Below are 16,716 nucleotides of genomic sequence, written 5' to 3' on the forward strand. Positions count from 1 at the left end.
CCATGCAACAATAACATATATGCTTTATAAATTCCTATGCTTTAATCAATTGATCTGTACTAAAGCTTTATCCTAACTTCAATGTTGTCCAAATGGATCGGGTCGGGTGAGATCGTCACATAAAATGGTCTTGTATGATTCTTCAAAGTTAAAAAGGGAATTGGTTTCTTTTTAAAAAGGCTCTTTTAAAAAGTAAGAGCGGGTTCTTTTTCTTGTGCTTATACCCGATACTAGAACTTTACCGTGATTTATGGAGCGGGGTGGGGTGGGTCTTTGTCGCCATGGGGAGGCAAATCTTCACACTTTGTGCGGGGCGAAATGTACACACTTTGGAATTGTTTGTGTGGCCCAGTTCTTGCTTTCTTCAAGACATAAATGTCAGTCAAAGATTAGCGGATCATCTTCTTTATTATCGCCCAATTTGGTCTACGAAGATCATTTGTTTACTAACATGGACCGATATTGCGTCATATGTATCTAAATTTGCAAATTGATATTCTACCATGCAACAATAATATATATGCTTTATAAATTCCTATGCTTTAATCAATTGACTGTACTAAAGCTTTATCCTAACTTCAATGTTGTCCAAATGGATCGGGTCGGGTGAGATCGTCACATAAAATGGTCTTATATGATTCTTGAAAGTTAAAAAGGGAATTGGTTTCTTTTTAAAAAGGCTCTTGTAAAAAGTAATAGCGGATTCTTTTTCTTGTGCTTATACCCGATACTAGAACTTTACCGTGATTTATGGAGCGGGGTGGGGTGGGTGCTGTCGCCATGGGGAGGCAAATCTTCACACTTTGTGCGGGGCGAAATGTACACACTTTGGATTTGTTTGTGTGGCCCAGTTCTTGCTTTCTTCAAGACATAAATGTCAGTCAAAGATTAGCGGATCATCTTCTTAGTTCTCGCCCAAATTGGTCTACGAAGATCATTTGTCTACTAACATGGACAGATATTGCGTCATTTGTATCTGAATTTGCAAATTGATATTCTACCATGCAACAATAACATATATGCTTTATAAATTCCTATGCTTTAATCAATTGACTGTACTAAAGCTTTATCCTAACTTCAATGTTGTCCAAATGGATCGGGTCGGGTGAGATCGTCACATAAAATGGTCTTATATGATTCTTGAAAGTTAAAAAGGGAATTGGTTTCTTTTTAAAACGGCTCTTTTAAAAAGTAAGAGCAGGTTCTTTCCCTTGTGTTTATACCCGATACTAGAACTTTACCGTGATTTATGGAGCGGGGGTGGGGTGGGCGCTGTCGCCATGGGGAGGCAAATCTTCACACTTTGGATTTGTTTGTGTGGCCCGGTTCTTGCTTTCTTCAAGACATAAATGTCATCAAAGATTAGCGAGATCATCTTCTTTATTATCGCCCAAATTGGTCTACGAAGATCATTTGTCTACTAACATGGACCGATATTGCGTCATTTGTATCTAAATTTGCAAATTGATATTCTACCATGTAACAATAACATATATGCTTTATAAATTCCTATGCTTTAATCAATTGACTGTACTAAAGTTTTATCCTAACTTCAATGTTGTCCAAATGGATCGGGTCGGGTGAGATCGTCACATAAAATGGTCTTATATGATTCTTGAAAGTTAAAAAGGGAATTGGTTTCTTTTTAAAAAGGCTCTTTTAAAAAGTAAGAGCGGGTTCTTTTTCTTGTGCTTATACCCGATACTAGAACTTTACCGTGATTTATGGAGCGGGGTGGGGTGGGCGCTGTCGCCATGGGGAGGCAAATCTTCACACTTTGTGCGGGGCGAAATGTACACACTTTGGATTTGTTTGTGTGGCCCAGTTCTTGCTTTCTTCAAGACATAAATGTCAGTCAAAGATTAGCAGATCATCTTCTTTATTATCGCCCAAATTGGTCTACGAAGATCATTTGTCTACTAACATGGACCGATATTGCGTCATTTGTATCTAAATTTGCAAATTGATATTCTACCATGCAACAATAACATATATGCTTTATAAATTCCTATGCTTTAATCAATTGACTGTACTAAAGCTTTATCCTAACTTCAATGTTGTCCAAATGGATTGGGTCAGGTGAGATCGTCACATAAAATGGTCTTATATGATTCTTCAAAGTTAAAAAAGGAATTGGTTTCTTTTTTAAAACGCTCTTTTAAAAAGTAAGAGCAGGTTCTTTTTCTTGTGTTTATACCCGATACTAGAACTTTACCGTGATTTATTGAGCGGGGTGGGGGGTGTCGCCATGGGGAGGCAAATCTTCACACTTTGTGCGGGGCGAAATGTACACACTTTGGATTTGTTTGTGTGGCCCAGTTCTTGCTTTCTTCAAGACATAAATGTCAGTCAAAGATTAGCAGATCATCTTCTTTATTATCGCCCAAATTGGTCTAAGAAGATCATTTGTCTACTAACATGGACCGATATTGCGTCATATGTATCTAAATTTTGCAAATTGATATTCTACCATGCAACAATAACATATATGCTTTATAAATTCCTATGCTTTAATCAATTGACTGTACTAAAGCTTTATCCTAACTTCAATGTTGTCCAAATGGATCGGGTCGGGTGAGATCGTCACATAAAATGGTCTTATATGATTCTTGAAAGTTAAAAAGGGAATTGGTTTCTTTTTAAAACGGCTCTTTTAAAAAGTAAGAGCAGGTTCTTTCCCTTGTGTTTATACCCGATACTAGAACTTTACCGTGATTTATGGAGCGGGGTGGGGTGGGCCCTGTCGCCATGGGGAGGCAAATCTTCACACTTTGGATTTGTTTGTGTGGCCCAGTTCTTGCTTTCTTCAAGACATAAATGTCAGTCAAAGATTAGCAGATCATCTTCTTTATTATCGCCCAAATTGGTCTACGAAGATCATTTGTCTACTAACATGGACCGATATTGCGTCATTTGTATCTAAATTTGCAAATTGATATTCTACCATGTAACAATAACATATATGCTTTATAAATTCCTATGCTTTAATCAATTGACTGTACTAAAGCTTTATCCTAACTTCAATGTTGTCCAAATGGATCGGGTCGGGTGAGATCGTCACATAAAATGGTCTTATATGATTCTTGAAAGTTAAAAAGGGAATTGGTTTCTTTTTAAAACGGCTCTTTTAAAAAGTAAGAGCAGGTTCTTTCCCTTGTGTTTATACCCGATACTAGAACTTTACCGTGATTTATGGAGCGGGGTGGGGTGGGCCCTGTCGCCATGGGGAGGCAAATCTTCACACTTTGGATTTGTTTGTGTGGCCCAGTTCTTGCTTTCTTCAAGACATAAATGTCAGTCAAAGATTAGCAGATCATCTTCTTTATTATCGCCCAAATTGGTCTACGAAGATCATTTGTCTACTAACATGGACCGATATTGCGTCATTTGTATCTAAATTTGCAAATTGATATTCTACCATGTAACAATAACATATATTCTTTATAAATTCCTATGCTTTAATCAATTGACTGTACTAAAGGTTTATCCTAACTTCAATGTTGTCCAAATGGATCGGGTCGGGTGAGATCGTCACATAAAATGGTCTTATATGATTCTTGAAAGTTAAAAAGGGAATTGGTTTCTTTTTAAAAAGGCTCTTTTAAAAAGTAAGAGCGGGTTCTTTTTCTTGTGCTTATACCCGATACTAGAACTTTACCGTGATTTATGGAGCGGGGGTGGGGTGGGCTTGTCGCCATGGGGAGGCAAATCTTCACACTTTGTGCGGGCGAAATGTACACACTTTGGATTTGTTTGTGTGGCCCAGTTCTTGCTTTCTTCAAGACATAAATGTCAGTCAAAGATTAGCAGATCATCTTCTTTATTATCGCCCAAATTGGTCTACGAAGATCATTTGTCTACTAACATGGACCGATATTGCGTCATTTGTATCTAAATTTGCAAATTGATATTCTACCATGCAACAATAACATATATGCTTTATAAATTCCTATGCTTTAATCAATTGACTGTACTAAAGCTTTATCCTAACTTCAATGTTGTCCAAATGGATTGGGTCAGGTGAGATCGTCACATAAAATGGTCTTATATGATTCTTCAAAGTTAAAAAAGGAATTGGTTTCTTTTTTAAAACGCTCTTTTAAAAAGTAAGAGCAGGTTCTTTTTCTTGTGTTTATACCCGATACTAGAACTTTACCGTGATTTATGGAGCGGGGTGGGGTGGGCGCTGTCGCCATGGGGAGGCAAATCTTGACACTTTGTGCGGGCGAAATGTACACACTTTGGATTTGTTTGTGTGGCCCGAGTTCTTGCTTTCTTCAAGACATAAATGTCGATCAAAGATTAGCGAGATCATCTTCTTTATTATCGCCCAAATTGGTCTAAGAAGATCATTTGTCTACTAACATGGACCGATATTGCGTCATATGTATCTAAATTTTGCAAATTGATATTCTACCATGCAACAATAACATATATGCTTTATAAATTCCTATGCTTTAATCAATTGACTGTACTAAAGCTTTATCCTAACTTCAATGTTGTCCAAATGGATCGGGTCGGGTGAGATCGTCACATAAAATGGTCTTGTATGATTCTTCAAAGTTAAAAAGGGAATTGGTTTCTTTTTAAAAAGGCTCTTTTAAAAATTAAGAGCGGGTTCTTTTTCTTGTGCTTATACCCGATACTAGAACTTTACCGTGATTTATGGAGCGGGGTGGGGTGGGTGCTGTCGCCATGGGGAGGCAAATCTTCACACTTTGTGCGGGGCGAAATGTACACACTTTGGATTTGTTTGTGTGGCCCAGTTCTTGCTTTCTTCAAGACATAAATGTCAGTCAAAGATTAGCGGATCATCTTCTTTATTATCGCCCAATTTGGTCTACGAAGATCATTTGTTTACTAACATGGACCGATATTGCGTCATATGTATCTAAATTTGCAAATTGATATTCTACCATGCAACAATAATATATATGCTTTATAAATTCCTATGCTTTAATCAATTGATGTACTAAAGCTTTATCCTAACTTCAATGTTGTCCAAATGGATCGGGTCGGGTGAGATCGTCACATAAAATGGTCTTATATGATTCTTGAAAGTTAAAAAGGGAATTGGTTTCTTTTTAAAAAGGCTCTTTTAAAAAGTAAGAGCGGGTTCTTTTTCTTGTGTTTATACCCAATACTAGAACTTTACCGTGATTTATGGAGCGGGGGTGGGGTGGGCGCTGTCGCCATGGGGAGGCAAATCTTCACACTTTGTGCGGGCGAAATGTACACACTTTGGATTTGTTTGTGTGGCCCAGTTCTTGCTTTCTTCAAGACATAAATGTCGATCAAAGATTAGCAGATCATCTTCTTTATTATCGCCCAAATTGGTCTACGAAGATCATTTGTCTACTAACATGGACCGATATTGCGTCATTTGTATCTAAATTTGCAAATTGATATTCTACCATGTAACAATAACATATATGCTTTATAAATTCCTGTGCTTTAATCAATTGACTGTACTAAAGTTTTATCCTAACTTCAATGTTGTCCAAATGGATCGGGTCGGGTGAGATCGTCACATAAAATGGTCTTATATGATTCTTGAAAGTTAAAAAGGGAATTGGTTTCTTTTTAAAAAAGGCTCTTTTAAAAAGTAAGAGCGGGTTCTTTTTCTTGTGCTTATACCCGATACTAGAACTTTACCGTGATTTATGGAGCGGGGTGGGGTGGGCGCTGTCGCCATGGGGAGGCAAATCTTCACACTTTGTGCGGGGCGAAATGTACACACTTTGGATTTGTTTGTGTGGCCCAGTTCTTGCTTTCTTCAAGACATAAATGTCAGTCAAAGATTAGCAGATCATCTTCTTTATTATCGCCCAAATTGGTCTACGAAGATCATTTGTCTACTAACATGGACCGATATTGCGTCATTTGTATCTAAATTTGCAAATTGATATTCTACCATGCAACAATAACATATATGCTTTATAAATTCCTATGCTTTAATCAATTGACTGTACTAAAGCTTTTTCCTAACTTCAATGTTGTCCAAATGGATTGGGTCAGGTGAGATCGTCACATAAAATGGTCTTATATGATTCTTCAAAGTTAAAAAAGGAATTGGTTTCTTTTTTAAAACGCTCTTTTAAAAAGTAAGAGCAGGTTCTTTTTCTTGTGTTTATACCCGATACTAGAACTTTACCGTGATTTATGGAGCGGGGTGGGGTGGGCGCTGTCGCCATGGGGAGGCAAATCTTGACACTTTGTGCGGGGCGAAATGTACACACTTTGGATTTGTTTGTGTGGCCCAGTTCTTGCTTTCTTCAAGACATAAATGTCAGTCAAAGATTAGCAGATCATCTTCTTTATTATCGCCCAAATTGGTCTAAGAAGATCATTTGTCTACTAACATGGACCGATATTGCGTCATATGTATCTAAATTTTGCAAATTGATATTCTACCATGCAACAATAACATATATGCTTTATAAATTCCTATGCTTTAATCAATTGACTGTACTAAAGCTTTATCCTAACTTCAATGTTGTCCAAATGGATCGGGTCGGGTGAGATCGTCACATAAAATGGTCTTGTATGATTCTTCAAAGTTAAAAAGGGAATTGGTTTCTTTTTAAAAAGGCTCTTTTAAAAAGTAAGAGCGGGTTCTTTTTCTTGTGCTTATACCCGATACTAGAACTTTACCGTGATTTATGGAGCGGGGTGGGGTGGGTTGTCGCCATGGGGAGGCAAATCTTCACACTTTGTGCGGGGCGAGATGTACACACTTTGGATTTGTTTGTGTGGCCCGAGTTCTTGCTTTCTTCAAGACATAAATGTCAGTCAAAGATTAGCAGATCATCTTCTTTATTATCGCCCAAATTGGTCTAAGAAGATCATTTGTCTACTAACATGGACCGATATTGCGTCATATGTATCTAAATTTTGCAAATTGATATTCTACCATGCAACAATAACATATATGCTTTATAAATTCCTATGCTTTAATCAATTGACTGTACTAAAGCTTTATCCTAACTTCAATGTTGTCCAAATGGATCGGGTCGGGTGAGATCGTCACATAAAATGGTCTTGTATGATTCTTCAAAGTTAAAAAGGGAATTGGTTTCTTTTTAAAAATGCTCTTTTAAAAAGTAAGAGCGGGTTCTTTTTCTTGTGCTTATACCCGATACTAGAACTTTACCGTGATTTATGGAGCGGGGTGGGGTGGGGGATGTCGCCATGGGGAGGCAAATCTTCACACTTTGTGCGGGGCGAAATGTACACACTTTGGATTTGTTTGTGTGGCCCAGTTCTTGCTTTCTTCAAGACATAAATGTCAGTCAAAGATTAGCAGATCATCTTCTTTATTATCGCCCAAATTGGTCTACGAAGATCATTTGTCTACTAACATGGACCGATATTGCGTCATTTGTATCTAAATTTGCAAATTGATATTCTACCATGCAACAATAACATATATGCTTTATAAATTCCTATGCTTTAATCAATTGACTGTACTAAAGCTTTATCCTAACTTCAATGTTGTCCAAATGGATTGGGTCAGGTGAGATCGTCACATAAAATGGTCTTATATGATTCTTCAAAGTTAAAAAAGGAATTGGTTTCTTTTTTAAAACGCTCTTTTAAAAAGTAAGAGCAGGTTCTTTTTCTTGTGTTTATACCCGATACTAGAACTTTACCGTGATTTATTGAGCGGGGTGGGGTGGGCGCTGTCGCCATGGGGAGGCAAATCTTCACACTTTGTGCGGGGCGAAATGTACACACTTTGGATTTGTTTGTGTGGCCCAGTTCTTGCTTTCTTCAAGACATAAATGTCAGTCAAAGATTAGCAGATCATCTTCTTTATTATCGCCCAAATTGGTCTAAGAAGATCATTTGTCTACTAACATGGACCGATATTGCGTCATATGTATCTAAATTTTGCAAATTGATATTCTACCATGCAACAATAACATATATGCTTTATAAATTCCTATGCTTTAATCAATTGACTGTACTAAAGCTTTATCCTAACTTCAATGTTGTCCAAATGGATCGGGTCGGGTGAGATCGTCACATAAAATGGTCTTATATGATTCTTGAAAGTTAAAAAGGGAATTGGTTTCTTTTTAAAACGGCTCTTTTAAAAAGTAAGAGCAGGTTCTTTCCCTTGTGTTTATACCCGATACTAGAACTTTACCGTGATTTATGGAGCGGGGTGGGGTGGGCCCTGTCGCCATGGGGAGGCAAATCTTCACACTTTGGATTTGTTTGTGTGGCCCAGTTCTTGCTTTCTTCAAGACATAAATGTCAGTCAAAGATTAGCAGATCATCTTCTTTATTATCGCCCAAATTGGTCTACGAAGATCATTTGTCTACTAACATGGACCGATATTGCGTCATTTGTATCTAAATTTGCAAATTGATATTCTACCATGTAACAATAACATATATGCTTTATAAATTCCTGTGCTTTAATCAATTGACTGTACTAAAGTTTTATCCTAACTTCAATGTTGTCCAAATGGATCGGGTCGGGTGAGATCGTCACATAAAATGGTCTTATATGATTCTTGAAAGTTAAAAAGGGAATTGGTTTCTTTTTAAAAAGGCTCTTTTAAAAAGTAAGAGCGGGTTCTTTTTCTTGTGCTTATACCCGATACTAGAACTTTACCGTGATTTATGGAGCGGGGTGGGGTGGGCGCTGTCGCCATGGGGAGGCAAATCTTCACACTTTGTGCGGGGCGAAATGTACACACTTTGGATTTGTTTGTGTGGCCCAGTTCTTGCTTTCTTCAAGACATAAATGTCAGTCAAAGATTAGCAGATCATCTTCTTTATTATCGCCCAAATTGGTCTACGAAGATCATTTGTCTACTAACATGGACCGATATTGCGTCATTTGTATCTAAATTTGCAAATTGATATTCTACCATGCAACAATAACATATATGCTTTATAAATTCCTATGCTTTAATCAATTGACTGTACTAAAGCTTTTTCCTAACTTCAATGTTGTCCAAATGGATTGGGTCAGGTGAGATCGTCACATAAAATGGTCTTATATGATTCTTCAAAGTTAAAAAAGGAATTGGTTTCTTTTTTAAAACGCTCTTTTAAAAAGTAAGAGCAGGTTCTTTTTCTTGTGTTTATACCCGATACTAGAACTTTACCGTGATTTATGGAGCGGGGTGGGGTGGGCGCTGTCGCCATGGGGAGGCAAATCTTGACACTTTGTGCGGGGCGAAATGTACACACTTTGGATTTGTTTGTGTGGCCCAGTTCTTGCTTTCTTCAAGACATAAATGTCAGTCAAAGATTAGCAGATCATCTTCTTTATTATCGCCCAAATTGGTCTAAGAAGATCATTTGTCTACTAACATGGACCGATATTGCATCATATGTATCTAAATTTTGCAAATTGATATTCTACCATGCAACAATAACGTATATGCTTTATAAATTCCTATGCTTTAATCAATTGACTGTACTAAAGCTTTATCCTAACTTCAATGTTGTCCAAATGGATCGGGTCGGGTGAGATCGTCACATAAAATGGTCTTGTATGATTCTTCAAAGTTAAAAAGGGAATTGGTTTCTTTTTAAAAAGGCTCTTTTAAAAAGTAAGAGCGGGTTCTTTTTCTTGTGCTTATACCCGATACTAGAACTTTACCGTGATTTATGGAGCGGGGTGGGGTGGGCGCTGTCGCCATGGGGAGGCAAATCTTCACACTTTGTGCGGGGCGAGATGTACACACTTTGGATTTGTTTGTGTGGCCCAGTTCTTGCTTTCTTCAAGACATAAATGTCAGTCAAAGATTAGCAGATCATCTTCTTTATTATCGCCCAAATTGGTCTAAGAAGATCATTTGTCTACTAACATGGACCGATATTGCGTCATATGTATCTAAATTTTGCAAATTGATATTCTACCATGCAACAATAACATATATGCTTTATAAATTCCTATGCTTTAATCAATTGACTGTACTAAAGCTTTATCCTAACTTCAATGTTGTCCAAATGGATCGGGTCGGGTGAGATCGTCACATAAAATGGTCTTGTATGATTCTTCAAAGTTAAAAAGGGAATTGGTTTCTTTTTAAAAATGCTCTTTTAAAAAGTAAGAGCGGGTTCTTTTTCTTGTGCTTATACCCGATACTAGAACTTTACCGTGATTTATGGAGCGGGGTGGGGTGGGGGCTGTCGCCATGGGGAGGCAAATCTTCACACTTTGTGCGGGGCGAAATGTACACACTTTGGATTTGTTTGTGTGGCCCAGTTCTTGCTTTCTTCAAGACATAAATGTCAGTCAAAGATTAGCGGATCATCTTCTTTATTATCGCCCAATTTGGTCTACGAAGATCATTTGTTTACTAACATGGACCGATATTGCGTCATATGTATCTAAATTTGCAAATTGATATTCTACCATGCAACAATAATATATATGCTTTATAAATTCCTATGCTTTAATCAATTGACTGTACTAAAGCTTTATCCTAACTTCAATGTTGTCCAAATGGATCGGGTCGGGTGAGATCGTCACATAAAATGGTCTTATATGATTCTTGAAAGTTAAAAAGGGAATTGGTTTCTTTTTAAAAAGGCTCTTTTAAAAAGTAAGAGCGGGTTCTTTTTCTTGTGTTTATACCCGATACTAGAACTTTACCGTGATTTATGGATCGGGGTGGGGTGGGCGCTGTCGCCATGGGGAGGCAAATCTTCACACTTTGTGCGGGGCGAAATGTACACACTTTCGATTTGTTTGTGTGGCCCAGTTCTTGCTTTCTTCAAGACATAAATGTCAGTCAAAGATTAGCAGATCATCTTCTTTATTATCGCCCAAATTGGTCTACGAAGATCATTTGTCTACTAACATGGACCGATATTGCGTCATTTGTATCTAAATTTGCAAATTGATATTCTACCATGCAACAATAACATATATGCTTTATAAATTCCTATGCTTTAATCAATTGACTGTACTAAAGCTTTATCCTAACTTCAATGTTGTCCAAATGGATCGGGTCGGGTGAGATCGTCACATAAAATGGTCTTATATGATTCTTGAAAGTTAAAAAGGGAATTGGTTTCTTTTTAAAAAGGCTCTTGTAAAAAGTAATAGCGGATTCTTTTTCTTGTGCTTATACCCGATACTAGAACTTTACCGTGATTTATGGAGCGGGGTGGGGTGGGTGCTGTCGCCATGGGGAGGCAAATCTTCACACTTTGTGCGGGGCGAAATGTACACACTTTGGATTTGTTTGTGTGGCCCAGTTCTTGCTTTCTTCAAGACATAAATGTCAGTCAAAGATTAGCAGATCATCTTCTTTATTATCGCCCAAATTGGTCTACGAAGATCATTTGTCTACTAACATGGACCGATATTGCGTCATTTGTATCTAAATTTGCAAATTGATATTCTACCATGCAACAATAATATATATGCTTTATAAATTCCTATGCTTTAATCAATTGACTGTACTAAAGCTTCATCCTAACTTCAATGTTGTCCAAATGGATCGGGTCGGGTGAGATCGTCACATAAAATGGTCTTATATGATTCTTGAAAGTTAAAAAGGGAATTGGTTTCTTTTTAAAAAGGCTCTTTTAAAAAGTAAGAGCGGGTTCTTTTTCTTGTGTTTATACCCGATACTAGAACTTTACCGTGATTTATGGAGCGGGGTGGGGTGGGCGCTGTCGCCATGGGGAGGCAAATCTTCACACTTTGTGCGGGGCGAAATGTACACACTTTGGATTTGTTTGTGTGGCCCAGTTCTTGCTTTCTTCAAGACATAAATGTCAGTCAAAGATTAGCAGATCATCTTCTTTATTATCGCCCAAATTGGTCTACGAAGATCATTTGTCTACTAACATGGACCGATATTGCGTCATTTGTATCTAAATTTGCAAATTGATATTCTACCATGCAACAATAACATATATGCTTTATAAATTCCTATGCTTTAATCAATTGACTGTACTAAAGTTTTGTCCTAACTTCAATGTTGTCCAAATGGATCGGGTCGGGTGAGTTCATCACATAAAATGGTCTTATATGATTCTTGAAAGTTAAAAAGGGAATTGGTTTCTTTTTAAAAAGGCTCTTTTAAAAAGTAAGAGCGGGTTCTTTTTCTTGTGTTTATACCCGATACTAGAACTTTACCGTGATTTATGGAGCGGGATGGCTCGTTAACTTGGCATACACGGCTCAGAATTGACTTACAAAGACCTCTTAAATATATATATGTATATATTCCGTCGTAGCATGTACATGCAAATTACCACAAAACCTATTCATGCTCTTGAAAATTCCTTTTCTTCAACTTTCTTACATTCTTTAGGTATCGATTAAGATTTCGCCTCAAGTACTATGCCTCTCAACTTGTCTTTCCTTGAGTTCTCATCGTCACGTCGTCTCTTTTTCACATATGTAGTGCTTTTGTTGTGCATTTGCTTGGTCTCTTCAGCTAATAACATGACAGACAAGCTTGCGTTGCTTGCATTCAAGGCCGCGGTAACTGAGGACCCTTTCGGTGTGCTGAATTCATGGAACCATACGACCGATCACTGTCAGTGGCACGGTGTCATGTGCGGTCGCCTACACCACAGAGTCACAGGACTCAACCTAAAAGCCCTCAAGCTTTCGGGATCCATCTCCCCTCACATTGGAAACTTGAGCTTCTTGAGAGTCCTGATAATCCACAACAATAGTTTCCATCACGAAATCCCGCAACAAGTCGCCCATTTGCACCGTTTACGTGACTTGGGATTATCCTCCAACACATTGGAAGGCCAAATCCCGAGAAACTTGTCACGTTGCGCTCGCCTTAGATGGCTCATCCTAGAAGGCAACCGGCTGGTCGGAGAAATTCCCGTTGAGCTCGGTTCTTTGCTGGAGCTTCAGTCTCTCGCTTTATCTGACAACTATATAACGGGTACTGTTCCTTCATCCATCGGAAACATGTCATCATTAGAGATTCTCAGTCTGGGTAATAATGAGTTAGGTGGGAAGATACCCCAAGCTCTAGGAAAATTAACCAAACTCAAAGTGCTTCTATTATCACTAAATAGGTTGTCTGGCACAATTCCTCCATCTGTCTTCAATCTTTCTTCCATGGAGCTGCTCGACATCGGTGTCAACCAAATAGGAGGGAATATTCCCGCCAATATAGGCTTCACTCTTCCGAACATCAAGGATTTCACCATCACCGGTAACCGATTCACTGGAGCGATTCCTCGATCAATGTCTAATGCAACCGCTTTGTTGTGGCTACAAGTCAATAACAACCAACTGTAAGGGAACATGCCTCCTTTGGACCGCTTAAACAAGCTCCGAATATTGCGCATCAATTCTAATTATCTGGGAAGCGGAGGATACGGTGATTTGAACTTCTTTTGCTCGTTGACTAACACCACCAGTCTACAATTGTTGTCCATATATGGAAACAGCTTTGGCGGGACATTGCCTGAGTGCATCGGTAATTTCTCCGTTAATCTTATGCAATTGAAGCTGGGCCAGAATCTGCTGCTTGGCACGATTCCTCGAATAGTCGAAAATCTCATCAACTTGGAAAGGTTGCTTTTGGATCACAACAGGCTTTCAGGTACAGTCCCCTCGGTTTTGGGAAATCTTCATAACTTAGTGGAACTAGATTTATCGTATAACAAGTTTTCCGGGGCAATTCCTTCTTCATTAGGAAACCTAGTAAAGCTAGCACGACTCCATCTCGATCACAATAAATTTCACTGCTACATTCCTTCACGTCTATCGGAGTGCCGAAGTTTGGTGGAGCTTGATCTTTCTAGCAACAACTTAAATGGAACTATACCTTCAGAGTTCATAGGTCTCTCATCACTGTCTATACTTCTAAACTTGTCTCTGAACCATCTCGCTGGTGTCCTACCAAAGGAAGTCGGGAAATTGAATCTTTTGGCTCAATTAGATGTCTCTAGAAACATGTTAGATGGCGACATTCCGGCCAGTCTTGGCAGTTGTGTTGGATTGGAAGTGCTCAAAATGCAAGAGAACTCTTTCCGAGGCTCCATTCCTTCATCTATTAGTATGTTGAGGAATGTCAAGGAGCTAGATCTTTCACACAACAATTTATCCGGTCAAATTCCGGAGTTTTTTTAGGCACTTGACTATTTGGAGATCCTGAATTTGTCGTATAATAACTTTGATGGCATGTTATTATGTGACATCCAGAATTTCGGCCCATTTTTGGGATTTATAAAACGCGTAATTTGTCAGTGTGCTTATAGTAAAATCTCGCCCGGGAACTGATCACTCCCGGTTATCATTTTAAATTAGAGATTTCGCTAGAATCGCACTCGATCAAATTTGGCCGTTATTTGGATCCCGAACTTGGCAGTCGATTTCCGGGAGTTTCGGGACAAAATAAATTGGACGGTGTCAATATTATGGTAGCCAACGTTGAGATTGTCAGGAATGATGGAAAAATGGGAGTTTTTGACCACGTGCGAATTTGGACTAGTAGACCTCCCTCGTTATGATTTGGTCTAATTAATTTGGCCTTTGTCCCTTTTTATGTGCGAGGCTTATTTTGGACCCGTAGACCACTTTCGGTTTTTAATTTGGGCCATCGGATCGCGATTAATATTTGAATGAAGTTTATTTTCTTTTATTCTCTCTCTCTCTCTCTCTCCTCTGCCGCGCATGTCCTCTCCGCGCACGTCTCCCCCTGCCCACGTCCCCTCAGCTCACCCACTCCCACCTGCTCTCTCTCTCTCTCTTCGTTTCTTTTCCTTCTTTCTTTTTCTTTTCTTCTTTCTTTCTCTTCTTCTTCTTCCTTCTTCCTTCCCCGAACTCGCCTGGTTCTGCTTCGTTCCTGCTCTGCTCACCGGCTGCTGCTCGACCGCCCATCCAGCTCCGCCCGACGCCACCCTACCAGTCGCCGACGCCGCCGTCCTCCTCCTCGCACCGGCGTCGCGCCGCCGCGCCGCGCGGCAGCTCCGCTCGACGCTGCTTCCTCCCCTCCCGAGCGCACGAGCTCGGCTCGTCGCCGCTCCACCAGTCGCCGCCGCCAGCAAGCTCGGCCGCCGTCGCGCCTCCGCCGGCCGCCGCCCGATCCGTCGCTTTCTCCTCTCGCGCGCGCAGCCGCAGGCTCGCCGCTGCTGCCTTTCGCGCCCGACGCGCCTGTTCGCCGGCTCGCCGGCCGGCCCAGCGCCGCCGTCGCCGCCTCCGGTCTTGCCGGTCGCCGCCGTGTTCCACCACAAACAACCGGCAAGCCCTTCCCTCCCCTTTCTCTCTCTCTCTCTCTCGGTTTGGCCGTGACAGGCCTTGAGCCGGAGGAGCTCCGCCGCCGCCGTCACTGTTCCGGCGCGGATCCGTCGCCTCGCCCGGCCGTCCAGCCGTTCCATTTCCCTCTCTATCTCTGACCGTGCCCCTCTCTCTCCCTCTCTAGGCCGTGGATTAGCTTAGACCGTCGCCGTCGCTCGCGCCGTTCGCCGGAGCCGCCGTCGCTCGCGCCGTTCGCCGGAGCCGCCGCCGCCGTTACTGTTCCGGCGAAGGACCGCCGCTGTCCAGCCGCCATTACCACGTGTTCAGCTCGGTTTGAAGCTTAGGACATCCGGTGAGTTTGACCCTAAGCCCTAATTAGGACAATTTGCATTTCTAGATGGGTTTTAAGGGTTAATTAGGGTATTTTAGGGGTTAAATTGTGGAGGTTGTTAGAGGCTGATATGGTGGCTGATTTCGAGGCTTAGTGTGATGATTTAATTGAGATTTAGAGGCCCGTATTGTGCTGTGAGTAGGCTGGGCATAGGTGCCTTAATTTGGGCGAAAATGTGAATTTGGCGGGTGCAAATTGAGGACCGAGTGGAGGCCGCTATGGGCTGATTTTTGTGGCCCGTTTGGTGACCGAGAATGATGATTTAATTGAGGTTTAGTGGACTATAGTGTGCTGTGATGTGGCGAGGCATAGGTGCCGTGATTTGGACGGAATTGTGGATTTAGCGGGTGAAATTGGGAGACCGAATGGTGGCTGTCTTGGTGGCTATTTTACGGGCTTAGTGCGACAATTTAGTTGAGATTTAGTGACCCGCGAGGTGCCGTGAGATGGCTGGACAGATTGGTTCGGAGTGGTCCAAGTTTGGAGTAAGTTCGGGCTTTAAATATGGATTTTAGTGCGCGCCTCATTTGATCTTTGTGGTGGCTGATTAGAATGATGGTTTGGGGAGTTTAATGGGGCATTTTGAAGATATTTATTGGCCTAGACATTGCGGTATAGTGGCTGGCCACGACAGGATTTGATTTAGGCGAGGCGTGATCAATTTGAAGTTTAATTGTGCAATTACCGGGAATGATCGCATTGATCAATTGACTAGCTAAATGAGCCTTGTTGTGATTGATTTTAGGATGCCATGTTGCTTGTTTAGCGGGACTAAGAATGGAATAGCTTGGCGGGCCTCGAATGCGAGGGTTCTTGTTATCCCGGTTGTGTGGATTGTGCATGGATTGTGTGTCAAGTTGATGCCATGGCTGATTTGAATTGATTGTCTGATTGGGCATGTTGATTTATGAAATTGAATATGCGTGGTGCAAATGCGCATGATTGCATCATGATTTGAGTAAGTGGTGCGGTGCAAGTGAATGCCCGAGTGTGAAGTTTATGGCCATGAGTTTACATCACGAGCATTGGCACGGCATGTGCATTTACAAGTGTGCTCGAGTGACATGTGCATTGTGATCACCTAAAATGCCCTGATGCGTTTAACGCGGGGTTCAGATGAAAATTG

The 16,716-nt window shown here is 40.5% G+C and overlaps 2 protein-coding genes across 2 annotated transcripts; both read left to right on the forward strand.

The window, feature by feature from the left end:
• Positions 1–12,433: 12,433 nt before the first annotated feature.
• Positions 12,434–13,255, forward strand: LOC115681138 (probable LRR receptor-like serine/threonine-protein kinase At3g47570). The gene has a single exon (XM_030604987.1). The coding sequence runs from the start codon at positions 12,434–12,436 to the stop codon at positions 13,253–13,255; it is 822 nt and encodes a 273-aa protein (XP_030460847.1).
• Positions 13,256–13,261: 6 nt separating this feature from the next.
• LOC130137626 (LRR receptor-like serine/threonine-protein kinase EFR) lies at positions 13,262–14,092 on the forward strand. The gene has a single exon (XM_056309328.1). It carries the CDS (start codon positions 13,262–13,264, stop codon positions 14,090–14,092), a length of 831 nt encoding a protein of 276 aa, XP_056165303.1.
• Positions 14,093–16,716: the final 2,624 nt, after the last annotated feature.

This window comes from Syzygium oleosum, unplaced genomic scaffold, assembly GCF_021117445.2.
Source record: "Syzygium oleosum isolate NSW1041296 unplaced genomic scaffold, Sole_v2.1 Sole_v2.01, whole genome shotgun sequence".
Classification (NCBI taxonomy): Eukaryota; Viridiplantae; Streptophyta; class Magnoliopsida; order Myrtales; family Myrtaceae; genus Syzygium; species Syzygium oleosum.

Bases quoted from the DNA above. Each gene is read 5' to 3' on its own strand.
- LOC115681138 (XM_030604987.1), top strand. From the start codon at position 12,434: ATGACAGACAAGCTTGCGTTGCTTGCATTCAAGGCCGCGGTAACTGAG.
- LOC130137626 (XM_056309328.1), top strand. From the start codon at position 13,262: ATGCCTCCTTTGGACCGCTTAAACAAGCTCCGAATATTGCGCATCAAT.